This window comes from Nuphar pumila, chromosome 7 (genome assembly GCF_984573655.1).
Source record: "Nuphar pumila chromosome 7, dmNupPumi1.hap1.1, whole genome shotgun sequence".
Classification (NCBI taxonomy): Eukaryota; Viridiplantae; Streptophyta; class Magnoliopsida; order Nymphaeales; family Nymphaeaceae; genus Nuphar; species Nuphar pumila.
Window position 1 is genome coordinate 128,185,883 of NC_143255.1, and position 26,469 is coordinate 128,212,351.

Genomic DNA, 26,469 nt, shown 5'->3' on the forward strand with positions numbered 1-26,469 from the left:
CTTAATGGTACCTATGGCTGGATCTGCCCCAGACCCGAAACAACCAGAAGCTCTCGCCTCATCCTCACACGTGCGACAGCTCAAGCTTATCACGTTACCGCACCGGAGGTGGTCGTCGTACATCCAACCACGCGTGCTTCGCACGTGGGTCATACCACTAGCCAGTACGCATAATGGCATTTTCGTCATTCCGTGGAAGGCTATGGCCGAATGTCACCGCGACGAGACGGGGAACGTTCGGGATAAATTTAACCATGGTTTAGTCTCCGCTCATGCTCATTGTAAAACCCAGGTTTCATTCTTCTTAACTCTGGTTTAACCCCCCCTAACCATATAAGAAAACAAACAGTAGATCTCCTCCTTCCCGGCGCCCAGGAGACGTCGACGTCGGAAATGCCTTTTCTTTCTCGGAAAACAGCGACTCCACTGCCGGAAGAACGAGAAGAAGACGAAGTAAGAAGAAGAAGAAAGTGAGGGAAAGAGGGAGAGATCGTCGTGTGAAACCAGGTGAGTGTTCTCTCTCTCATTGTCTCCTTCGTTCGGTCTCTATTCCTTTCCCTATTCCCCACTGCACTATTTCATTCGCCCACAGAGAGAGAGGGAGAGACGTACTTTCTGCATTCTGAGCGATATACTTTGTCCTCGTGGCGATTGCTGCATGGACTCTCTCTCTTTCTTTATGGCCTCTTATTAAGGGTATCCCCCACGGATGTTCGGTTTGTCTGCTGATCGCAGGAAGGGTCTCCATCAACGCCTCCCCTTTTTTCCCATCTATGTCGCAATCTTGTTTCCATTACCCTCTGTGGAAACTCACACCGAGTAGAAAAGGGTTTCCTTGTCCGAACGTCCTCCTCTCTCTGATAGAGAAACGAAGACAGAGGAAGCCTCTGCCTGCAACTCCTTGTCTCCCTCTGAGACGGAGTTTCCCTTTCGGTGATTGCTTGCGAGGGAAGACGATTCCGAGATAGATCATCTCTGCGTCGCTCGATTCACGACGGATCCTCTTCATCCCTCTGGTTTCGAGTCCGCAAGTCAAATTCCTCCTTTATAAAACCCTATGGCTCGCTTGCATCTTATAGCTCGTCTCCTTGCTGTTGCTGCAGTTCGTCTACTCGAGAAGACTCGCAGAGGGAGAAAAAGACGTCGATGATCGCCATTGCTCGAGCTTCCGATCTCTGCTCGGGATCTCTCAGAAACCCTAGAAGATCAGCGTTTGTTTCGCAAGGAGAAGTCAGATTTTGGATGCGTGAGTGCAGTAGCCGGAGGAGAGAGCGGGATTTTCCTCTTTCAAAACCAGTCTGAGACGTTCTCGTCAACCAAACCGAGTCGATTCTTCTTCTTCGATCTGTTGATGAGATCGCGATCGAAACGGACGCCGGAATTTTCACTCCTCTAAGGAATTCCAGAAGAATCGGAGAAGACCTAGCTGTCCGAGATCGTTGAAACACTCGAGAACGATACGTGGGAGGATCGACGGCCAGCATTCTGTGAAGAAGATCGCCCTACGTACGTAACTATCCAAACTTAGGGTTTTCTGGTGGAAAACTAGCCTCTTGACTAACGAAACTCTATAACAGAATCTCCATTCCCTCCTTTTTCGATCAACTCAAACAGTCCGATGGTAAAGCTCGCTGATCTGAACGGTAGCGCAATGCAACGCTGCAACTCATCTGCCTGAAGACGAAGACGACGACGAAGAAGAAGGAGAAATGAGGATTGTCAGGAAGAGGGCGAGAGCAATCATGGCAGCTTTGGCGTTGGTTCTACTGTTTCTCCTCCTTGTGCATACGGGTACGTGCATGAATCCTTACCTTAGCAAAAGAAATGCCCTAAAACCCTCACCCCTACAGAAAGTCGCCATGATGGCTTCTTTTCCCATCTCACCTTTCAGTTTCAGTTCATTGACAACTTTTCATAGTGGGTTTCTTGTTTTTCTTTGTTCTCTGCGATCGTCGATTTAGGGGACAGGAGTCCCCCACTCATTTTTAGTTTTTCTCTCTCTTGCCTTTTGGTTTTTCGCTTAGTTGGTAATGATCTCTCTCTCTCTCTCAGTGATTAGACGGAAGCAGAATCTCACCGACGTAAACCCACCGGGGGTACCCCTCTCGCTATCGCATTCGCCATCCGCTTCCTCTTCCAACCGAAAGCTTCTCGTTACCGGTAAGAAGGGCTTTGCAGGAGATGGATATTCATAGATTCTTTATCGCTCATGCTATTGTTTGGGCATTTTTGGTAGGGATGACTGGGGAGGATATTAAAAAAAAAATAACGGTATAGTAATTGTCCTTGGCTAGCTGATGAGCCTTAGAATGACGTCCTGGTAGCAACCTGCTGCCACCTTCAAAGGCAAAACGTGTTTAGCCCAAACGTGCCCCGTGGTTTTGCCCGAACATGCGGCCTTATAACTCGGGGCTTGATCTGTGGTTGTCCTTCTGTGTCGTCGAGTTCCTTTTGATTCCAGCCTTTTGCTTTCCTCATGATCTCTTTTTGCAGAAAGGCGAAATTCGCCATGGAATTTGCCTTTAGGGGCGTTTTAGTCAATTTTGTGTGTCGGACGTACAACTGGTTGAAGATCGTGGTGTGGCTTGATTGCTTTGTCATACGTGGAAAAAGAATAAAAAATTGGAGTAGTGTCTATCGAATCAGAAAAGGTAAAATTTCGTAGAGTGACCGCCCCTGTATTTGGAAAATTGGTAGTAGAAGTGTACGGCAGTGCACGCGGGTTAAATTCTCGCCGGCCACCCTATGCCTCTGCCATAGTGAGAAAAGTTAAAACGCATTTTTTTCGGCAGTCAAAAACTCGCAAAATTTTGTTTTTTTTAAATCTACCATTTTTTTTCGGCACGATATTGTTAAGAAAAAATAAGTTTAAAAAATAAAAATTAGTTTTTATAAAAAAATATAAATAAAAAATATTTAAAAATAAAAACCACAGGGGTTTTCTCGATAAACAGCCGTTAAAAATGTAAATATCGCGTTTAAATCACGATATTTATGTTTTGCTGAAAAATGCGATATTTTTTAAATATATCTCGATAAATTGCCGGTTTTAACTTTCAGTTAATTTCTCGCGCTATTATCGCGAAAATGTTTTTGTACCGAAATCGTAGCATAGTAGCAGCAGGACGACCGATTTTTAAATGAGTAACCGTAGCATCAAGCCGCTTAAAGGATGCGACCACGTGTCCTGCAATCCACGTTGAGCCTCTTTAATTGATATAGGGCCATAAACGTGACGGAATATTTTTATGATAACGACCAAAGGGACGCGCATTGTTCTGTCTGTGTCTCATATTGAAATGGATGGGGGTGGGCCAGGGGGAGGAGAGGACCACGTGGCGGAGCCCAATCGGATCGGGGGGACGTGCTCGAAGGAGGACATAGCGGTGTACCAGGGACCAACGACGCCGCTGCCCAACGGGATCCCGACGTACACGGTGGAGATACTGAACGTCTGCGTGACGGGGTGCAACATCTCCGGCATCCACGTCAGCTGTGGGTGGTTCAGCTCCGCCCGCACCATCAACCCAAGGGTGTTCCGGCGCCTCCGCTACAACGACTGCATCGTCAACGACGGCAAGACCGTCACGCCCGGCGCCAGCCTCTCCTTCCAGTACGCCAATACCCGCCCTTACCCTCTCTCCGTCTCCTCCCTCGTCTGCCACCCTTAATCCCTTTGGTTCTTTTGTAGCGTGTGGTTAATGGTGTGTGGAGGATACAGAGGCATTGATTAACGATTTCCTTGCTGTCAATAGTTTTTTTTCTGTTGAGTGGATTCACGGGTTGGTTCTTCTTCTTCCTCTTCTCCTGCATTTATTAGTTGGTGAACAGATGTGCTTTGTGTGCAGAGTTTCAGTTTCTGGTGTGTCTTTGGGATTGGTGGTGGGATGATGGTGTGAGTACGCAGCGCAGCAGTCTTAAAATTCTCTCTCTCTCTCTCTCTCTCTCTCTCTCTAAGTATTACTTTTTCTTGGTTTTTGGCCTTTTCGTGGTGTCATAACTTTTTGATGGTTGCAAGCCTGAATTTGGTGTTGTCGTCATTCGATCATCTCCCTGACTGAGCGATCCGAGTCGATGGTATATTCTGAGAATCGGAGTTTCACAAATATTGCTTAACTACTATTGTGGGTTATGTGGATAGCAGTTATCAGAAGCTTTTATGAGAGCCTTACAAGCTTGCTTCGAAAAGCATGGAACGGTGCAATTTCTAGGAGCCTTCAACAGGTAAGAACTCGGAGTCTTGGGTATAGCTACTGGTCCGAGTCGAAGTGAAGCCCTCCGGTCCGACTGTCATCCCTGCCTGGTCATTGTGGGTCGTGGGCGAGTCATGATTGCTCAATTAAAGCAAAAGGTGTGTAAGCCGTGCTCCTTGCCTAACACGCGGTAGGTTTCAATTGCGGGGCTGTCCGTTGTCTTAGGAGGTGGGGATTTCGGGGTCCGGGGGTACGTGGATGTCGGGGATTCCCATAAAATGGTTACCTTCTCCCGATGCATCTTTTCACAAAGAATTACTGGGAGTCAACGGGTCGGGTTTGGTTTAGACCCCGATTTCTGGGTATGATATCGGGTTTAATTGGATCTGAATCTAATTAGACCCATAGTAAGAGAAACCATACCTGGATCCGATAAGAACTACATGAACCAGACCCATTTTTATCATTTTTACATTAAAAAATTATGGGTCGTAATCAAAACTCTGATGGGTCTGCTATAAAATTCACAAACTATACCTGGATCCATGTATTAATCAGACCTCCCAATCTAGACTCAGGTCTTCTGATTTATGGCCATACCCGAACCCTATAGGGTATGGTACATGTCGAATCTAGGTAAACCCAGTCTAAGACTCGTGATAAAAAAAAATCATTTTGGATCCAGTTTAGATTTGATCGTATCCAAACTAGATTCAGATCCATTCCCCCCTCCTCGTGTTCTATTTAAGTTCCCCGCAAGGGGGTCTTTCGTTTTAAAGAAAACAATGAGGACCCCTGAGTGCGCTGCTCCCTCTGTCCCCGACATTTTCCCCCTTCACCCTCCTCGTTTCGCACCTCTGAGACCCCGACCCTCCCCTGCTAACCTCGACACTGGACCCCCCCTCCCCCCCCCCCCCTGTTTCCCTATGCCCTCGCCCCTTCGTTGACATCCCTTGCATTTTACCCCTCTCCTTCCACCTCTCGCTCATCAGAGACGCGACCCCTCAGGTACGCTCCTCTGACCCCCTCTTTCTTTTGCTCTCCTTCTCGCTCTAGTCGGTCGACAGGAGGCGTTGCCCTTCCCCTTGGTCTCTCTGGTTACGCCTGCAGGAGGGCACCATCCCTCCTACCCTCTCAATGTCGTCTCCTCCTCCTCTTTTTCCGCCAGTAGGCAAGGGCACCGCCCCTGCCTCCTCCTTTTTTCGGCCGACTAGCATGGGGGCGATGCCCCCTTGCCTCCCCCCCCCTTTGCTCTTTTTTTATTCCTGCCGACCTAGTGGGCCGGTTGAAGCCGCAACCCACCCCCTCCTGCCCCTGTCTTCTTTTTGAGCCCTTCAGTTGCACTGAACCTAGCTCGATCCACTCTCCGCTTGAACTCGGCTCGATTCGATTGACTCGAGCAGGGTCAGGTTCAACCCCTATGTTACATACCTGGCACACTTGTATTATTTTAAAAAGCGCTCTTCCGTTCTTCTTACGCAGTATGACGAACCCTTTAACGCACTCTATCAGCGCAATGAACGCGACATGCGCAGCAAAGCATAAGCCTATAATTAAACCCTTTAACCCTTTAAAGACCTATGCTCAAAATCGATAGCAAGTTCGACCATCTTCAGGTAGGAGAAAGCTGCACAAAGGACAATTGATGAACAAATCTTAAAACTTGCAATTAAATAAATAAATAAATATATATATATACGCATTTAATTATAGGACACATAATTGTGCACTACAAGAAAATTGTTAATTAGCGACGGAAATTAGCGACGGATTTTTCCCGTCGCTACTTAGCGACAGATTAGCTAGAGATAGAATCTGTCGCTAATTTGCGACGGATTAGCGAGGAAATGACTTTTATCGCTAATCTGTCGCTACTTAGCGACGGATTAGCGACTGCATGTTTTTGTCGCTACTTTTGATTACAAGAACACCATTTTAGCGACGGATTTAGAGAGGGAACTCTGTCGTCGCTACTCCGTCGCTAATTAGCGACGGAGTAGCGACAGAATATATTCCGTCGCTTTTTTGGTATTTGGGTTTCGCGACAGCTTCGCGACGGAAATTTTCCGTCGCTAAGCCGTCGCTAAATGTCGCGTAAATCCCTAATCCCATCCCTCTTTCTCTTTTCCCTGTTTCGCTGTACTGCACCCTCCCGCCGCCCGTCGGCCCTCGCCACCGTCCGGCCACCGCCGCTCGCCAGCCGCCGCTCCCCGTCCACCGCTCGCCAGCCGGCGCTCGCCAGCTGCCGCTCCCCGTCAACCTCCCGCCACCGTCCGGCGAAGCGCAGGTTCTTCTTCTTCTTCTTCTTCTTCTTCTTCTTCTTCTTCTTCTTCTTCTAAACGCAGGGGGTACGCCCCTTCCCTGCCGGAAACGGAGGGGGTTTAACCCCCTGCCGTGCTTTCCGGCAGGGGGGGTCGACCCCCTGCGTTTCCGGCAAGGGGGGTCGACCCCCTGTCGGAAAGGCATGGGGGGTCGACCCCCTGCCGGAAACGCATGGGGGGTCGACCCCCTGCCGGAAACGCATGGGGGGTCGACCCCCCTGCCGTAAAGGCACGGCAGGGGGTCAACCCCCCATGCCGGAACTGCCTTTCCGGCAGGGGGTTTAACCCCCTTCCCTGTTTTGAAAAGAATTTTTGTCGGCTGGGCCGACTGGGCCGGCTATGGCCCTGTCATAGGCTCGCCTAGCACCCAGCCGACTGGGTGCTGGGCCTGGCGCACCTGCCAGCATGCTGGCAGTCAGCCGAGTGCTACTCGGCTGGCTGCCAGCCAGCCAACAGCCACCAACGTGAATAAAAAGATTTTTTTTTTTGAAATAAAGGGATCATACCCAGCCGATCACTCGGCTGGGCCAACAACGAGGGTTCACGGCTTGACTTCGGCTGGTCTGTCAGCCGACACCCATACCACATCGATCGTGCCATGGATTTCTTTTTGAAAAAAAAAATGAAAAACAAGGAAAAATATCAATATAACATAGTGGATTCGTAGATCCACTGATTCGCCATGGATTTCCATCAAAACATGCATGGAAATCCTACCTCTACCCGATTTCTCAAACGTTTCACATAAGAAAATGCCCGTACCTTGAGAGAAATACCCGATTTTTTTAGTTAGTGTTTCATCTTGTTTCATGATTAGTTAGTTTGTTACTTAATTTGTTTTGTTTTTGTGCAGATTTTTCAACGGAACCAACTCGTGCTCGGCCACCTGTGGTAAGTAAATGACAAAAACAATGCAAATCGGGTAAATACCCGTGGTGAGTAAGTGATGCAAACGTATCACATGTTATTTAATTTATTGAATGCAGCACTTTATTGTTCACACACTCACTTAGTTGTTGATATCTAGGACTGCTTTGTTGGAGTTCGGAGATCATGCTGAGCATGATTTTAATGTAGAAATATGGAAGTGTTCTTATTTTTGGAGTACGGAGTCCATGCTAAGCATGGTAGTAGTTAGTGAGATATTGAAGTGTGTTTGCTGCAGGTACATGTTTGCCATTTATTTGATATGAATGATTATGATGTATTGCAATGTTTGATGTAATTGTATCCATGCTTGCATGTAGTTACTTTCAATTTGATTTTGACTTCCATGTGAAATTTTATAATAAAAGCATGCTTCAAATGATTGTATCATGTCATTAATAGTTTGCACATGAAAATATTAAGTTATCAATGCATGCATCAAAATTCTTGTTATTGTTTGACATAGTATATTGCATGATAAATTTGATATTTTCTTCATCGTCGCATTCTGATTGTTTTTTTCTTAATTCGTTAGGATACTATTCGTAACATCATACGACAGAATGACTGCAAACCGTGAATGGATGTACCGTAGGATAGTGGACAATGAGTTATCGCATGAATATATGGATGGTGTCGATAGTTTTATTGAATTTGCAACAGCGAGTGTCAGTACGGTAGATCCCACAGGTCGGATTAGGTGTCCCTGCAAGATTTGTAAGAATAATCGATTTGTAGAACCTCATGGCGTTAGACATCACCTATACAGGAAGGGTTTTGTGAGTGATTATCAGAACTGGGCGTTTCATGGAGAAGAATTTAGAAACGATTTTGATGCACGGGTGAATGTGGTGCACGATAATCCATATACGAATTTGATATTTGATGTTGCAGGAACAGAACTGGGTTCTGCTATGAGTTCTAGTGATGTAAGAACTGTCGTAGATGAAGAATCACCAAACGATGCAGCTAGTAGATTTTATGATTTACTTAAAGATGCTGATGAGCCACTTTGGAACGGTTGTGAGAGTCACACTATCTTGTCTGCAGTTCTTCAACTAATGAATTTGAAGTCCGAGTATAATTTGAGTCAATCATGTTTTGACCGTTTGTGCATGATTGTGAAGAGTATGTTGCCTAAAGATGAGAAATTGCCACAAAATTTCTATCGTGCGAAAGTTATGGTCAACGCTCTAGGTATGGGTTACAAAAATGATTTGAATTATTTGAATGCATTGCAATGCTTGATGTGAATGACTTGAATGCATTGTAATACTTGATGTGAATTATTTGAATGTATTGTATGACATATGTTATTTGTTAGAATATGGTTCGTGGAGGTTATAGTGGTCGCTCATCCAGTAGTAGCCAGGCTCAACCTTCATCTTCACGGGCTCCTGTGATAGGTATATCATATAACTAATTAGATGCTTGATTAGTTCAAATGCACATTCTGAGAACTTGGTGTGTATTTTTTTACAGATGATGTTGCGCCTGTATACGACCCACCTACACCAGTTGATCGCACAAGTCAACAGCCAACACAGGAAACATGGTCTTCACAGGCTGGCACAAGAAGACTCATTCGAATAGTGTATATCGATAATCGACCGTAAGTATTTTGTTTTCAATTATTGCATATCTTTTAAATATTTTATATTGATATTTACTGTGTAACAATTCATGTGCAGCACGAGGTTTGAGCCACAAGAAGTAGTACGGGAGATTAGGAATTCACTTCTTCAACATCTACCAGGACCAGTTGCTCAATGGAAAGAGTACCCAAAGGAGGTATTAGACAGATTGTGGTCCTCATTCATGGTATACAGTTGTTCCTCATAGTTAATGTGTTTCATATTTAATTTATTTAAGCAATGTCTACTAACTTTCTGAAAATATTTGTAGGCTTCGAATCGCTTTGCAACTACGGTGGAAGAAAATGATGCAAGGAAGGTGTGGCAGAAGGTGGCTGCCAATCGATTTGCAGACATGCTGTACACTATGAAGACTGCAGCAAAAAAAGCATCTGGCGTAGTAGATGATCCATTACTGTGGAAGGGCCATGGTCCTATTACTATCAGGAGAGATTACTGGGATGAAATGTGCGATATGTGGGCGGGAGATGTATTTAAAAATCGCTCTGCGAAGGCTTCACAAAATCGATCGAAGATGCCCGAAGCCCATCTACACACAGGTGGATCTAAGACATTTGGGAGCCACCTAAAGAAAATGGTAACTCATCAATATATAATATTAATTTTATAAGTATAGTTGCAAATTTGTGTACTAAATCTTTTGTCATTTAACTTCGCAGGAAGCAGAAAAAGGAGGCAGTGTACCATATAAGGATGTGTTTGTAGAAACACATAAACGGAAGACCACGGGAGTCTTCGTATCAGAGAAGGCGAGAACGACAACGGTATGTATTAATTCTATTAATAATCATTGCAATATATATGCAAGTCATCATAATGTTATCATTAATTATTAATGAATACTTTAAACATTATTTTGTAGGAGGCATATGAGCAACAAATGGTAGAGCGATATGGTGAAGACGCTACTCAGCATCCATCATTTGATCCTACAGCATGGGTGACTGCAGCAGGTGAACCCAAAAAAGGTCGCGTGTTCGGGTTTGGGAGTAATATGAACACTTCACCAGTTATTGGTTCTTCCAGTTACGGCTCACCAACTTCTTGCGCCGACATAAGCTCCAAGCAGCCGACTATTCTTTCCGGTGATGATGTACGCGAGATCATTAATGAATCACTGAATAACTACTTCCAATACACCGTCGCCCCCTTTCTCCGAAATGAGATCAAGGCCGCTGTTCAGGATAGGGGATCTTCGATTCCAGGTCCCTCTCAGGTATAATCACATATATAGTTTTTTTGACTATCTTAAAGCACATCTGAGCATGGTAGAATCACATATAGAGTTTTTCTAGATGCCTTAGAACACATATGAACATGCTATAATCACATATTCAATTTTTTTACTGCCTTAGCACACATATGAGCATGATAGAATCACATATATATATATATATTTAACTTTTTGTCTGTCTTAGAGCACATATGAGCATGATAGAATCACATATAAAGTTTTTTTGATTGCATTAGAACACATAAGCATGCTATAATCACATATTCAGTTTTTTTACTGCCTAAGAACACATATGAGCATATTATAATCACATATTCTGTTTTTTGACTGCCTTAGCACACATATGAACATGCTATAATAACATATAGAGTTTTTTAACTGCCTTAGAACACATATGAACATGTTATATATCATTTATGATAGAATCACATATAAAATTTTTGGCTTTGCCTGCCTTAGAGCACATATGAGCATGCTATATTCACATATTCAATTTTTTTACTGCCTTAGCACACATACGAGCATGATCGAATCACATATATAGTTTTTTGCTTGCCTTAAAGCACATCTGAGCATGGTAGAATCACATATAGAGTTTTTTTATATGCCTTAGAACACATATGAACATGCTATAATCACATATTCAATTTTTTGACTGCCTTAGCACACATATGAGCATGATAGAATCACATATAGAGTTTTTTTATTGCCTTAGATCACACATGAGCACATGATAGAATCACATATAGTGTGTAATTTATTTCATTCCTAATTGTAATTGTTGAATTGTAAATAATTAAACTTCTTAGTTTTAAGGTGGAACGATTAATTATTATAGATACTTGTTATATGAATTTTTTTGTGTGGTTTGTTTTTTATTTACAGGAAATATAAATTGTACAGGAAATATAAATTGTACAGTTCTCCGTAATTAATTTTTAAATAATTTTTTTTTGATTTTTTTTCGTTTTTGCGACGGATGATTCCGTCGCTATTCATATTAAACTAGCGACGGCTTAGCGACGGAATTAAATCCGTCGCCACGCCGTGGTCGCCGTTTAGTACCGGCGGATTGGCGACGGAATATAGCGCTCGTTATTCCATCGCAATTAGCGACGGACTTGGCGACGGAATTATTCCGTCGCCAGTTAGCGTCGAAATATTCGCGACGTAAGCATACTGTCGCCGCGTTGTCGCTAATCCGTCGCTAACATGGTTAGCGACGGATTAGCGACGGATTAGCGACGAAAGGTGGTCGTCGCTAATCTACTGCTCTGTTGTAGTGGTGATCCTTGTTCTCTTTCTTTTATGTCATTTACTTTGTCATCGTGCTCTTACGTGCACAGACTTCTGCTTATGCATTTATTTAGCTCAATATGTGGTTTCACATATCGAGCATTGCTTTATGTCATTTACTTTATCGTCACACTTTCATGTGCACAGGCTTCTGTTTACGCATTTATTTAGCTCGATATGTGACCACATATCGAGCATTATTTTATGTCATTTAATTTGCCGTTGTGCTATCATGTGCACAGGATACTACTTATGCATTTATTTAGCTGGAGTACGGTTTCGTACTTTGTGCACTGCTTACTCATTTATTTAGCCAGAGTATGATTTCATACTTCGTGTACTACTCACGTATTTATTTAGTCGAGGTACGGTTTCGTATCTCGTGCACTGCTTACGCATTTATTTAGCTTAATGTGCGGTTTTGCACATCGAGCCTTGCTTTATATTTTGTCGTTGTGCTAAAATGTGAACAGGCTTGCATTATATATATATATATATATATATATATATATATATATATATATTACTCATACAATGATGCAACCGCGTAAGACACGCAAGTGCGTATCCTACCCTACCCTATATCGAACTTGCACTTTTTCAAAAGGCGCAGATTTTCGCATAAGCACAAAGATGCTAAAGAAAAAAGGTTTTCTTGTGAGGATACAATGTTCTAAAAATGCGTAGTTTTGAAAAGCAAGATTCAAAAACTTGGGGGTTGCCAAATCACAATTATGTTTTTTCAAAGTGGCATGATAGGAGAAAATGCTTTAACTTCAGTTCAATGTTCGATATGACCTGGATAACCCCAAATGGAAGCATGAGATTGTGTTTGGTTGGATGAAAGATTCGTAGCGATCTCGTATCGTGCAAAGTGCAAAATGATATAAAAATATTTTGAAAAACTAATTCATATCAAACTAAACTAAAATTATTACACCGTTTCTTTCATGAAATAATTGAGTTGTGGTTTCTTTATGATAAACCTATACCTCTCTTATCGTAGCGGTACTATCAGACATACACAACATGTTAATACTACGATGATTGAATGAGAGGTTTATGGTAACCTCGAAGCGTGCAAAACACATATTGTTGAAATCACATAATAGTGATGATTTGCCTTCATAGGCAAGATGCTCAAGTTGATTTGAAAGAACAGACCATGGTAAATTAAACTAAAATGGTTACACAATTTCTTTCACGAAATAATTAAGTTAAAGTTTTTTTTTTGAGAAACTTATACCCCTCTCATTGTAGCGGTACTATCAGATATGCACGACATATTAGTACTATGTACTATGATGATTGAATGTGAGGTTTATGATAACCTTGAAGCATGCAAAAGGACATTGTTGAAATCACATAAATGGTGATCATCGCTTTTACAGGTAAGATGCTCGATTTGGTTTGAAAGATCAGAGCATGTAGAATAGGTTGTCAGTTAAAATAAAACCTGACATACCCATTTATCACTTGTTTTCGTGAAGGGAGATGATGAGATGGTATAAAAACTTCGATGGACAGGTTGTTAACAACCACCTCTCAGGCAAATGACTCGGCATCATCAGTCATCGGAGTTAGGGGACGGGACTACCACAAATTATCCTAAGTAGTAGATCTCATAGACTTCTGCAGAAGTTGGATGCATCCCTTGCTACGAACGCCTTTGGAGACTTCTCTCTTGGTCACCAGTCGTTCTCTTAAGAACAGACTAAGCTAGTTGTTTGGGATATTAAAAATACATAGCATAACAAACCCCCAAATAGTTTCAGTTGTTTCTACATTTCGCTCCTGCATGTACCCTCATGGTAACTAATATCGAAATAAAGTTATCATGTTCACTTTACTTATTTTGACTTGCATACCGCGAAAGGAACAACATATATATTAGTTTGGGTTCTGAATTATGCTTAATATGCTAATTATGTTAATTATGCTCTTTATGCTCATTTCTGCATATACTGAATTACATTTCATGTATGAAATAAAACATGTGTTAGTTTTGTTCTAAATTGTTATACTTGTGCATCTAATAGTTTGTCATAAAACTGACCCGTCTTAAGGGTAGAGATGATGATTAGGTCGGTATGGCAAGCGTTGACATGATGATATGATGGTATCAAGATGAGACTCTTTTCCTGATGTTTCATTTTGAGGATATTTTTGTAATTTTGCATAAGGGTTTTCTTGAAAATTCCTCTTTTGTATAAACCCTAAATTATTAAAACTATATTTATGTTTAATTTATTTTGTTTTGACTCTATGGAGTTTCAAATCCATTGTGGAAAGGAAAAGTTTTGCAAGTAATGTGCCCAAGGTTCGTTGACTTGTTATTTCAAAAATATCATTTTCTGCTGAATTACTATTTAAAACTATGATAAAGGAATGTTTACAAGACTTTCAATTTTTTCTTAAAAAGTTACAAGTCCAAGATTTTGAAAGCGTTACACGATCCCTTGAGACCCCTTCATATAAAAGCCGTCAATACCTAAACAAACTTGCCCTAATGTTATATTTGCATGCCTCAGGAACCCAAGGATTTTAGAAAGGAGAATCCACCTAAAGTAAGAGAGTTGAGATGCTTCACTTGTAAGTAGGGGTGTCAACGGGTCGGGTTTACTCGAACCCAAACCCGACCTGAACCATACATTATAGGGTCCGGGTATGTTGATAAATAAGAAGACCCAATTAAGAGCTGAGTCCGGACCCGAAGGTCTGATTAATACATGGACCCATGTATAGTTTGTGAAATTTTATACTAGACCTGGACCTGACCTGAACCAAACCCTATAGGGTCTCGGTATGGTGATAAATAATAAGACCCAATTAAGACCTGAGTCCGGACGATTAATATATGGACCCGGGTATAGTCTGTGAAATTTTATACTATAACCGAACTCTGCCCAAGTTCCTATTAAGACCCACAAATTTTTAATATAAAAATTATAAAAAATATGGTTTTAACAGTTATGGTCTCAGTTCATGTAGTTCTTATTGGGTTCAGGTATAATTTTTCTTATAGTAGACTCGATTAGACCCGAGTCCAAATTGATACCATACTAAAAAATTTAGTCCCTGGGTGTAAAACCCAAGATTTTTTATTGGCAATTAAAATGAATAAATGAAGAACTTTATCTGCATCAGTGACATTAATGCAATTTCTTCATTTTCTTAAAATTCTTGATTTTCTTGATTTCGATCTATTATAAAACTAAGTCTTAAGTTATGAAGAACATTGCAAGAATAATTGTAAAATTTAAAATATATAAACTAAACAAGAAAGTATATGATTTGTATATTTTTAGATTATGAATCTTGGATAGATCATATTTAGATCCAAACTTTAATATTTGGATTTAATTTAAATTTGGATTAAATATAAATTTAGACCTTAAATTAGATAGTGGACTTAACTAATCGTATTTGGATCTAACCCAATTAGGTAAGATATAATCCATGACATTTGGATCTAATTAGAGATGGATTGAATTTGATATAACTCAAGATATTTGGATCCAATCTCAATGGATTGGATCCATAGGGTCAGACGCTTCAAATAATATTATTATTGTTTTGACAGAAATTTTGGTGGATCAGTGGCTCACTTATTAGATCGAAGTCAACCTTGACATTCCTCATTTCGAGGGCATCGAAATCGACTGTCTACATGCTCAAATTGATGTTGATTTGATCATTTTATCATTGACCAAAGTTCATACCTAATTATAGGTCAAAAATTAATATTTTTTTACATTGACTAAATTTTCTTGATGATCCGTATACGTACGATTAAATCTAAGTCGACCAAAATGATATATATATATTTTGAAGGCTATAAAATTGACTAATTAAACATCAAATTTTATTGAGTCTTTGAGTCTTTAGGCTTTCCGAAAGGTTACCATGTCACTAGAGCCCAAGTTAAGATAAAACGATCTCGCATTTTTTTCTCTAGCTTAATCAATTTTAAAATTTAATAAGTTAGAACATATAATTTATTTATTTATTTTATTAATTAATAAAATTAATAGATATTAATTTCTTATATTAAAGGTGAAACTTTTGCTTAGGAATATCTATAAATAGAAACACTCATGATAAGGATGTACATCTCTCTATTTTTCTTCCTCATATCTCCTTCTTCCTCTAAGCCATTAGAAAAGTCCAGACCTTCATTAGGGACCTTCAATCACCTTGATGAAGGTCCAATTCAGCCCAAAATGAGGTACAAGTGGAGGAAAAAATGACAGTATCGTTGCAGAAAATATGTTTTCGGTAAAAAATCTCTACTTTTATGATCGATTTTGAAATGTATTAGCATACCCTCTTTTTTATCCATGACTTGGATTTTCATGTAATCCATGCCTAGAACCTCTATGACTATTAGAGCCACATGAAAAAGATTTTTTAAAACCCAAAATGGTGTTTTGAAAAATTGATTTTGAGAAATTGATTTGGAAAAGACTAGTTTCGAAACCCTAAAAAGCAAAAATCATATAAATAGATTGATCTGTATTTTATTTTTGAGTGTTTTTTCATGGATCTTGATGCTATAAATGTGTTGCTTGCATAGATCTTGGTTAAAAATATGTGAAAATCGATTTGAAAAAGGTTTTGCCAAAAATATTTTAGGGTTTTGATATTTTATGATAAAAAAATTTAATCTTATCATATATGGTAGATTATGACATGTATAGCATGATTAAACATGTTATTGAATAAATAATTCATGATTTCATGTTATTTTTATGTCTCTTGTGATTCATGCATAAATGAAATCATATTTGAGATGTTGCATGAAGGTTTTGTGATTTTTGGATTATGTTTGTTAATGTTTTAGCAAGATTAGTCTAAATATGATCAAAGATGTATTATATGATATTATAAATGCGTTTAGAGCATCTAAAAATCATGATTATATGAGTTTCACCATGTTTCTTGTTCGTGCTTAATAGATCTTGTATGAGTTTGAATCTTGATTATTCTATTATCATTTTTTTGTTCCTACCAGTCTCAGAAAAAAATTGATATCTATATAAAAATGAGGTCAATAAATAAAAATAAAAATAAAAATAAAAATACTGAAGTATTCTAAACATCCAGGGATTGAATTTAAAATCTTGTTTAGTCCCGTTTGTTTCAGTTTGAGGCCGAAACATCCATTGCAACAAAGCAAAGATTTTCTGCCCTGTCAACAGGACCGTTCCGACCACAGATTTTGAAAGCTTTAAAACCCTAATCAAAACTGATCAAAACAAATTGTGAGAAATCTGAGTGAAAGGTAACATATATAAAACGATTCTGTAAAAAGGATTTTATCAAATGATTTTTCTGTAAATCTTGAAAAATTCTTCAAACAAAATTAAATTTCTGCAGTTAACTGGACCTATCTAATATATTTTCTGAACAGGGTTCAGTCCCAAACTTTTTCTGATTTTATTACAACAAATTTTGCAATTCTGTTTTTTGGAGTGTGTTCCTAAGATGATAGAGAAATCTCAGTAAAAATTTTAGAGTTAAATTCAATAGCCATGATTTTTGGTGGGTTTTTCAAAATTGGGTTAACAAGGATCCGAACAACACAGTATGACGTGTTAATATCGAGTTGTATTTTACTTTTTGCAGCATGTTTGTTGATGCTTAAATGGGATATTGGACTGATATGCATGTTAAATGAATGCATTTAATTATTGATTGAATTGAGCATGCATAAATATCAATGATTAGCGTATATTGATAATGTAAATGCATAATAATTGCATTATTATATTGATTTTATGCTAGAGACTAATCAAAAGCATACATAGGGTGCTATGAATATTGTTGCATTTAAACCTTGAATATGATGACATGTTTGCATTAGCATGAATAACAAGAGAGTTAATTAAAAAAATCAAAATAAAATTGATTCTCTTGATGTTTATTAAGAAAGTAAGCATGGTACTGACGATTCTATAAGATATTTGGTTTAGCATGAAAGATTGCTTTTGTCCTCCATCCACAAGACCAGTAAGCGGGAAAACTATCATGATTTGTCTGTGGTATGATAGGTAAGACTCATAAAAAAAATCTGATATATCAAAATTGCAAGAGTTGAGAACTCTCTCTATAAAATTATATTCCCTCTTCAGAGTATGCACAGTTGAAGCGTCATGCAGGTTAATACAAAATAATTGTTTAAAAATATAAACTTGAGCCGTACCTTCATCTGAGAGAGTCGGTTGTACTCACATACAGATATTGATAAGTGAAACAAGATTTTGAATTGCATATAGATAGAACATGACATGTATCATTTAAGTAAAAAAATAATAAGTGGAGATAAAAAGTTATTCATGCATAAAAGGCTCACAGCAGCGGAATGATAATTTCACGCATTTTGTATATATGTTTATGCATTTTATAAATGTTCATGCATATGAATAATTTATTGTATTGGTGTGAATCTTAACATGAGTGGATGTACATTAAATTGACCTACTATTTTAATTGTTAACATAACTTTTATATTATGGTCTGGTAAGATGTGTATTGCATGATTGATATATCTCAAGTTGTGTTTGAATGTACTATGATATCATACATTATGAAGTACGTTATTTTCTATGAGGCTTTTATGAGTTTGACCTATTTTAGAAGGTTTCAGGTAGATTATGATGAACAACTACAACGCAGATGCAGAATGCTTAGATGACCTCGAGAGCGAGTCTTTTCATTTTTCGGGAATAGTTTTAAAAAAAATAATTATTGTTATCAAAATACTTTGATATGTATTTTAAATTATTAAGACTAAATTAAATTTTAATGTTCATATTTTAATTTAGTTATGATAATTGATTGTAGTGCAACCTGCCTAGAATGGTTAACCCAAAGAAAAATATTGTTTTCGCTTTCGCTTTTTAAAAAACAAAAAAAAAATCTATAAAATTTTAAAGTTAAAATTTTAAAGTGTTACACCAGATCCTAACTAAAATCGACTCGTTGACACCCTTACTTGTAAGCCTAACATTTGGGTGTGAGACATTCAATCCTAGCCGTTCAACCACAAGTTAAGATTTGTCCACATTCTCACCTAAATGTTAACTTATCCTAACCCTCCAAATTCATTATCTGGACGAATAGGATCACCGTAAGACCACATGAATATGAGACTCAATATTCTCAAATGCACACTAAGTTGATCAAGACATATCAAGTGTGAGGCAACTGCCGCAAAGGGGTTTGACATAGTGAGAGGCCACTAGGCAGATGGGCTAGGTTCAAATTTCATGGGCGTCACCCCTTAGCAAGCCGAAGAGTGGGTAAGCCCGCGATGACAGCAATTATAAGTATGACAGGCAAAGCCAACGCCGATAGGTCTTTGTGTAAATATAAAAAGAAAAAAAAAGCTGTGATGGGTGCCTCAGATGTCATCTATGCGAGCGATGAAGGAGGACAACCCAAAAACTTGATTGTATAGTTTACCTATCAAATGAGTCACAAATTTTTTTATAGCCATTCATCTTGCAAATTGACGGCCTTCAAAGCACAACAATTTTAATGGGTGAGAAACAAGAAAAAAATGGTATTTTTTTTTGGGTGATCTCGTAAATGAACAGCATCTTTTGACAATACGGTTTCTAATATCCAAATCTAGGAATAATCCTTGGGGGGTGAACATCGGGCCAGGAATGGGCTCGTAAAGGCCCAATAGTCCTTGAGCCCGACCCCATTATTATTGGGTTTGGTCGGGCTTCTTTGAGGGTGTCCGGCACCCACCGACAGCCCGTCATGCTCGATAAGCCTGACATTCCGAACCCTTTTTCGGCCAAAGAATGAGAGAGCTGCCGAAAATGGGTACAGTTTCCAGCCACAGAGAGAGAGAGAGAGAGAGAGAGAGAGAGAGAGAGAGAGAGAGAGAGAGAGGGGTGCTAACCCCTTTTCAGCGACAGTGAGAGAGAGAGGTCTCGGCTTTTCTGGTTCTGGATACTCGGACCACCACCAGACACCGCTTTGTTTTCCGGTAAAAGTTCTTTTGAGAGAGTATTGAATAAAAGTGTGAGACGTGAAGGCTGTATGTCCCTGTCAGCCATTCATACCTGTACATAACTCATGCCAGCTGGTTTTCATTTTAAACTGTTATTTTTTATTTTTTTTAGTTTTAACTTAAGTTTATAATGTATTTGAGTTATTTTAAAAAAAAAGTTGGATAATAAGAGCCCGAGTCGGGCCGGGACCCGAGAAGTTGTCGGGTCAAACCCGGCCTAACTTTATTCGGGTGGGTTTCTCAAACTTGAGCCTGAGCCCGACTTGATTTGTGCCGGGTACCCAAAATCCCGACCGGCAGCCCAGCCCAATGTCTACACTTAATAATCCTGAACATTTTTTCTTGAAGCATATCTGATTTTTTTTTTTTTTTGATAATTCAAGGAAACCCCACCCCCCACCACCTCTCCCCAATCTTCCCTCAAATCACCCATGCAAACTGGCTACCCTCCGGTTGGTAAAACCCTTGAGATCCCCTCATGCCAACGCAAGAATACACCACTTTGCAACAAGGGATGCCAATCGTAGGTTTTGAACTTATGACATCTCATCAATTTGGTGATATTCACAAGTCGCCCCTACCACCAGATGAGCCGAGCCCTTGCGGTCATCATACCCCTTTTCAGCTGATATAGCACCATAAAATTTCGGAGCATTAATGATCTGGAATCCAGTGTGATCAAAGTGGAAATCGGATCCACACCCGATCTGATAAAGGTACCGTCAACATTATCGGATCAACCACGGATCACGGTGAGATCGTATCCGACCCATTTGAACACAAAAAGGTGCGCCGATAAAGGAAATCAAAACCAGTCAATGCTTAATATAAAAGTAAACTTCTTCCAGGATTCAGCCTAAACTTATCTTTCCATAAGTACCCTCAGCAACCGACGCACACACAGTTCCATCTCTTAGAGTACCCCAATTATTTGGCCGAAACATTGAGGGTATCATCGTAACTATCTTATCTATAAAAGCTCTGTCTGCCCCTCTGCGAGCTCTCCCTTATCTTCTTCCTTTTCCGAGAAGCCATGGCCGCATTCGTTGGGGTTTCCGGCGTATTTCCGGCAGGCGAGACCGTCAAAATCTCATGTATCCCTAGATATATCCCGTTTGGGGCTCAATTGAGGAAATCTCCGGCGGGTTTTCGCTCTCGGAGGGTTTTTCCGGCCATTAAGATGACGATCTCCGTCGAGAAGAAGACTTTCACACTAGAGAAATCTGAGGAGATCTTCAATGCGGCTAAGGTAAGGAATTATTTCTCACACTTTCCAATTTGTTTTATGTGATTTCTTCTCTGCATTTGGAGCTCCCTTTTGAAGTAATTTTCGTGTTTTCCCCTTACTGTTCTAGTGCCTCTGGTACGATTCCGCTTATTTTAGAAATTGATTATGTTGAATCATAAGTTAGTGTCGATTATGTTCGTTTCTGTTCTTTTAGCTATTGATTATGATGAATCCGAATTTTGAGCTCTCTTTTGAAGCAAATTTTGTGTTTCTCGTTGTTCTTTGAGTACCTATTACTCCAATTTGCTTCTCTTTTATGCTGATTATGTTGAATCCGAAGTGAACTCTGAAACTTTATGAAGATTAAATGTGGTGCCCTTTTTTCTTACTCTTCCTTACGGTGTAGCGGAAAAATAACATCGGAAATGGGAGGAAATGAACTAAAAGAAACGTGCAAAAGCAGGCTGAGAATTATAATCATTTGGGGAAATATATCGAGGGCAATTGGGAGTGCAAAGTTAGTTTTTTTTTTTTCCTTTTTTGTGTCGATGTTTGTTTGTGGAGGAAAGATGTAAAGGAGAAGAGGAAATGTGCGATTTATAATTAGAGGGAAACACGCGGATTGAGTTGGAAATGGAGATAAAGTGAAGCTGATACAGTGTAATGCTGATGTTTCGCTCTATAGCTTTAGTATATGATTAATCTTCATGAGTATGTCCAAAGTCAATAGAATTAGTGTCCAACAAACTTCTGCAGTACTGTAACAATGTTGTGATCTTGCATTTGGACATGAATGCCCTATGATTTGTTGGTTTTCCCACTATTTCAACATAGAGGATGTGGCGCTAAAAGCAATTCTCAGTGTGGAACATTTTGTAGATGGGTACAATTAGAGGAAATTCTTGGAACTGATTTAGAACAGATAGATTTATGTGTCATAATTCCTTTGGTGTATCAAAGAGATATTTCATGTCCTTCATTTACTAGTTTGAACTTCGTACATATGCTAAGTTACTCTGTTAAAACAACCATCAGGTTGGTGAAAGAAAAATTCTCAAGTCTCGGTTTCCATTTCCAGTGTTGCAGACGGTCTGTCAAACCAATTCTTTCAATGAAGTTGATGACCATGCATATGAGACCACAAGAATACATCTGTTTATCTACTATCAAATCCTATTGTATTCTATTCATTTGAGACACTATTTTCAATTCAAAAGAACAGTAGCTATTAAGTCTAGTTTTTGAAATGATGCAAGTCAACTATGATTAGCTTTACAACCCTCATCACTGCAGTTAAAAAACAAATGCATATCCTGTATGACTTGTCCTGTCCAAAGAGGTTCGTTATCCAGTTCAACACCAAGAAGCTAATGCATGAATTATGAAGTGATATAGGAGTCCAAGATATTTTATCTACTATTTAACATCAAGCAGATTCTTTACGTATTAGATCAAAACAGCCTCCCATGATAATATACCTACATATAGTATGATAGAATTAAGCCATGAGATCTCATAGAGGGTAATAAGAAAGTGATCCCGGTGGAGCAGTTCTAAAAAATTGTTGATGTACTTTTGATGCTTGCTATATAGACCACATATATTCCTGATGGGTCATTGTACTTCAGAATGCCTTCTGCATAATATGGTGGTTTTCATATTTTCCTCCCTTCTCACATCTTGATGGGTCAAAATCATTCCTTACAATGAGTTGATGGAGTTCCTACTTATGAGTTACTACCTTGTATGGTACTATGTGGATGATCACCTTCATTGCAACTGGAATAGCAGTCTCGTCATAGTTGAGTTACTGCAAGTTATGACTTAGTATAAAAAGATAATGCCATTTATACAATCTCCATCTTGATAACTGGTTTAAAGGTCTTGAGACCATTCCATATGATTTTTCCACCAGTGTGACCTTAAATTGGAGGTATATTCTTTTTTGGTCTACCATGCAATGGCCAATCCATCAATTCTAAATTGTACCGTGGACATTAACTTATACCACTTATGATAATGCAATCGCCTTTTGCTAGTTTGTTGAATGATAGTTTAATTGGTTTACTATCTGGGGACTTCATAATTTTTTGTTACCTTGTCTTAAATAGTTCTAGACTTGGAGTGTCAGTGGTTTCTGTTTTGTGTACAGCAGTCAAACTATAAGATGGAAGCTTTTATGTGGACATGTTAAAATTTCATGAGTTGGTTTTGTTGATGTGGATTATAGACGCTGTTCCTATTATGTTGAAGTCTATAGTTTATATTCTCAGTTTCATTCTCTTACTAGTTTAACTCATTTGTGGTCCTAGGAGTTGATGCCTGGGGGTGTAAATTCACCTGTTCGAGCCTTCAAATCAGTAGGTGGGCAGCCAATTGTATTTGATTCAGTTAAGGGATCCCGTGCATGGGACGTTGATGGAAATGAATACATTGACTATGTTGGTTCATGGGGCCCTGCAATTATTGGTCATGCAGATGACAAGGTATGTTCCTTTTTCATTTTGTAAATATCTTTTCCCCAAACTGTATTGCAATAAGTAGACAAGGATGAGACTAGGTTCACACAATTCTAGTTACATCTGGTGTTACTGCTTTAAAATATATAAGAAATGTCTTAATGTATGTGACAGGAGAAGCATACATGCTTAAAATGAGTTGAATCCTCATTACTTGAAACATATTGAACTGTTTTGTGATGTTTCGAAAATGAGCCATTGGCCTCATTGTCCCAGGTGGATATAAACGTGAAAGTTATGATTTTTGCTTTTTATTATGTAAATTTCCTTCCTAAGTATCTAATTCTTGAACCATCTTCATGATGAAACTTTCAGGTCAATGCTGCCTTGATTGAAGCACTGAAAAAGGGTACCAGTTTTGGTGCTCCATGTGTTCTAGAGAACACCTTGGCAGAAATGGTGATATCAGCAGTTCCAAGCATAGAAATGGTACGTTTTGTGAACTCGGGGACAGAGGCTTGCATGGGTGTGCTGCGCCTTGCCCGTGCCTTCACTGGTCGTGATAAACTAATCAAATTTGAAGGCTGTTATCACGGGCATGCTGATCCTTATCTAGTGAAAGCTGGAAGTGGAGTTGCAACCCTCGGCCTACCAGATTCTCCTGGTGTGCCCAAGGCAGCCACATCTGTAACCCTCACGGCTGCTTTCAATGACCTAGCAGCTGTCAAGAAATTATTCGAACTAAACAAGGGGGAGATTGCAGCTGTAATCCTTGAACCTGTAGTTGGAAATTCTGGTTTCATTGCACCTGAAAAAGAATTCCTGCTTGGTCTGCGCGAGATCACTGCTGAGAATGACGCCCTCCTGATATTCGATGAGGTGATGACTGGATTCCGGATTGCATATGGAGGTGCACAAGAGTATTTTGGTATAACCCCTGATCTTTCCACTCTCGGCAAAGTCATAGGAGGTGGTTTACCGGTTGGAGCTTATGGTGGAAGGAAAGATATCATGCGGATGGTAGCTCCTGCTGGGCCAATGTATCAGGCTGGGACCCTGAGTGGGAACCCTCTAGCAATGACTGCAGGAATACACACACTGCTAAGGTTGCAGCAGCCGGGAAGTTATGAGCACTTGGAAAAGATCACGAAAGCTCTGGTGCAGGGTATTCTAGGAGCCGGCCGGAAGGCCGGGCATGAACTTTGTGGTGGCAATATTAGTGGAATGTTCGGTTTCTTCTTCATGCAAGGGCCTGTGAGCTGCTTTGAGGACGCAAAGAAGAGCGATACTGGGAAGTTTGCCAGGTTTCACAGAGGTATGTTGGAGGAAGGTGTATACTTTGCTCCATCGCAGTTTGAGGCTGGTTTTACAAGCTTGGCACATACCATGGAGGACGTGGGCCAGACTATAGCTGCATCTGAGAAGGTGTTTAGGAGGATTTGAGTTGTTTTTTTTTTTTCTGCTCCTGCATTTTGTAGCTGTGTAATGTCTCTGTTGAGTTCATGGATTTCTTTCCACTTCTGGGGAGATAGCGTTGTAGTATTTGAGAAATCATCTGTTTGTCTTATGCTTACTACCAAGAGCTTGTATTTTTTTTCCTGCTCTAATTTTGTCAATTACATTATGTAAAATTGTGTTTTTTCATTGCTAGGATGAATTAGCAATCAATTTGTGGCAAAGCGAATAAGTTTTATGTTTTATGCTCTCTCTCTCTCTCTCTAAATATAAAGGAAATTCTTTTTTATAGTGAGCCCGTGCTTAGGTTAACTGACCAAATAGTCGATGTCATAGTCAATTAAATCACAATGAAGCATGATCCCATCCAGTTGGTGTTACCTAGGTAAAAAGTTTATGCATCCTTATTTGACCTTAAAATGGACATCAATAAAAGCTACACGAACAAGCTACAAGTATTAGCGCATTTAAAGAGTTAATCATGTATAAGATGACACTTTATTCCAAGTAGATTATTTTTGCAATATCTAAGACATTACATTCTCTCTCTCTCTCTAAGGGTGATTCTGGCTCTGGGAAGGAGGCGATGGAGGGCGCCAATAAGGGAACCAAGATGTTAGGTCTCCTAAAGCAGAAGGTGGTGGTGTTGGTCGTGTTGGTGGAAACAGTGATGGAATTGGAGTAAAATGTGGCCATGATAGCTTTGGGAAAGGCAGAGGCGGCAAATGAGGCAGAGGAGGGAAGGAATGGGAAAGGAGGCAGATGTGGCATAGGTGGTATCGATGGGAAAGGAAGAGGGAACCATGGGTTCTGAAGGGGTGGCCATAAAAACTCTGAATTGTTGACAGACCCCAGGCTTTCATTCCCACAGATGGAGAAATCAATCGTGGATGGTCTGTAATTCAAAGGGTTCATACTAAAGATGCATGAATTCCCCTGCCTGAATCTGATGTACATCTCTCTTGTTGTGTTGACACCATGAATATTGCAGTTAGAAGGACTCTTGTTGAGGGTGGCTTTGCAAAAGGACTCCGCCTTATGGGCATTTCTGCACTCATATCCATTGACAGAAGGGAGCCTGAATCTGTAAACGCCAAACTTGTCTGTTTTTCTTGTCACAAAGTATGTAAAGTTCTCCGATGCCAACTCTGCTTTGAGTTTGCATTCTACATGCACAGCTACACCTGCACATCAAATTTTCAGGGAAAATAAAGCTTAGAACCGAATAAAGGATTAAGTATACAAATGGGTGCTCTGTGTTAAGAGTTTGTTTTTTTCTACCTTGTAGGAAATAGCTGTGCTTGGAGAAGGTGTTCTGCAAACATGAGTCGCAGAACACGCTGCCCATGACTGTAATTCTGTTTGAGCTGTGCCTTCTTTCATTGTCGCCTGCAACTTGGGCTAGAATGGTGAGAGTGGCTGCAAGAACGCCGAAATGATTGAGCTTCATGGTGGGTGATGGCTTTGTGAGTTGTACTATTGCACAGGGACTCCTTTTATGGATGGGATGTGAAATATTTTTTTAATTTCTGAGCTGTAACAACCCGTGAATATGGTGGTCAGTGTATCTTCTTTTTAAGAGGTTTCCATGCATAAGGAACACGTACATGTGAAATATGGCATTGGAATTTTACAAGGTGGGGTGTCCCTTTGAGCAGCATAACAGTCTCAC

At 39.9% G+C, this 26,469-nt stretch overlaps 1 protein-coding gene and 2 pseudogenes across 1 annotated transcript; 2 read left to right on the forward strand and 1 right to left on the reverse strand.

The window, feature by feature from the left end:
• The first annotated feature begins 393 nt into the window (after positions 1-393).
• LOC149833461 (TPD1 protein homolog 1 pseudogene) lies at positions 394-3,671 on the forward strand (annotated as a pseudogene).
• A 16,993-nt stretch (positions 3,672-20,664) lies between these two features.
• LOC149833462 (glutamate-1-semialdehyde 2,1-aminomutase 2, chloroplastic-like) lies at positions 20,665-25,042 on the forward strand. Its single transcript, XM_090012848.1, has 3 exons — positions 20,665-20,904; positions 23,196-23,369; positions 23,718-25,042. The coding sequence occupies exons 1-3, from the start codon at positions 20,689-20,691 to the stop codon at positions 24,783-24,785; spliced, it is 1,458 nt and encodes a 485-aa protein (XP_089868974.1). The 5' UTR covers positions 20,665-20,688; the 3' UTR covers positions 24,786-25,042.
• A 309-nt stretch (positions 25,043-25,351) lies between these two features.
• Positions 25,352-26,247, reverse strand: LOC149833463 (uncharacterized; annotated as a pseudogene).
• Between the last annotated feature and the right edge of the window lie 222 nt (positions 26,248-26,469).

Coding starts and splice junctions, on each gene's coding strand:
- LOC149833462 (XM_090012848.1), top strand. CDS start 20,689: ATGGCCGCATTCGTTGGGGTTTCCGGCGTATTTCCGGCAGGCGAGACC. Junction 20,905..23,195: donor AGATCTTCAATGCGGCTAAG/GTAAGGAATTAT, acceptor TTGTGGTCCTAG/GAGTTGATGCCTGGGGGTGT. Junction 23,370..23,717: donor TTGGTCATGCAGATGACAAG/GTATGTTCCTTT, acceptor TGAAACTTTCAG/GTCAATGCTGCCTTGATTGA.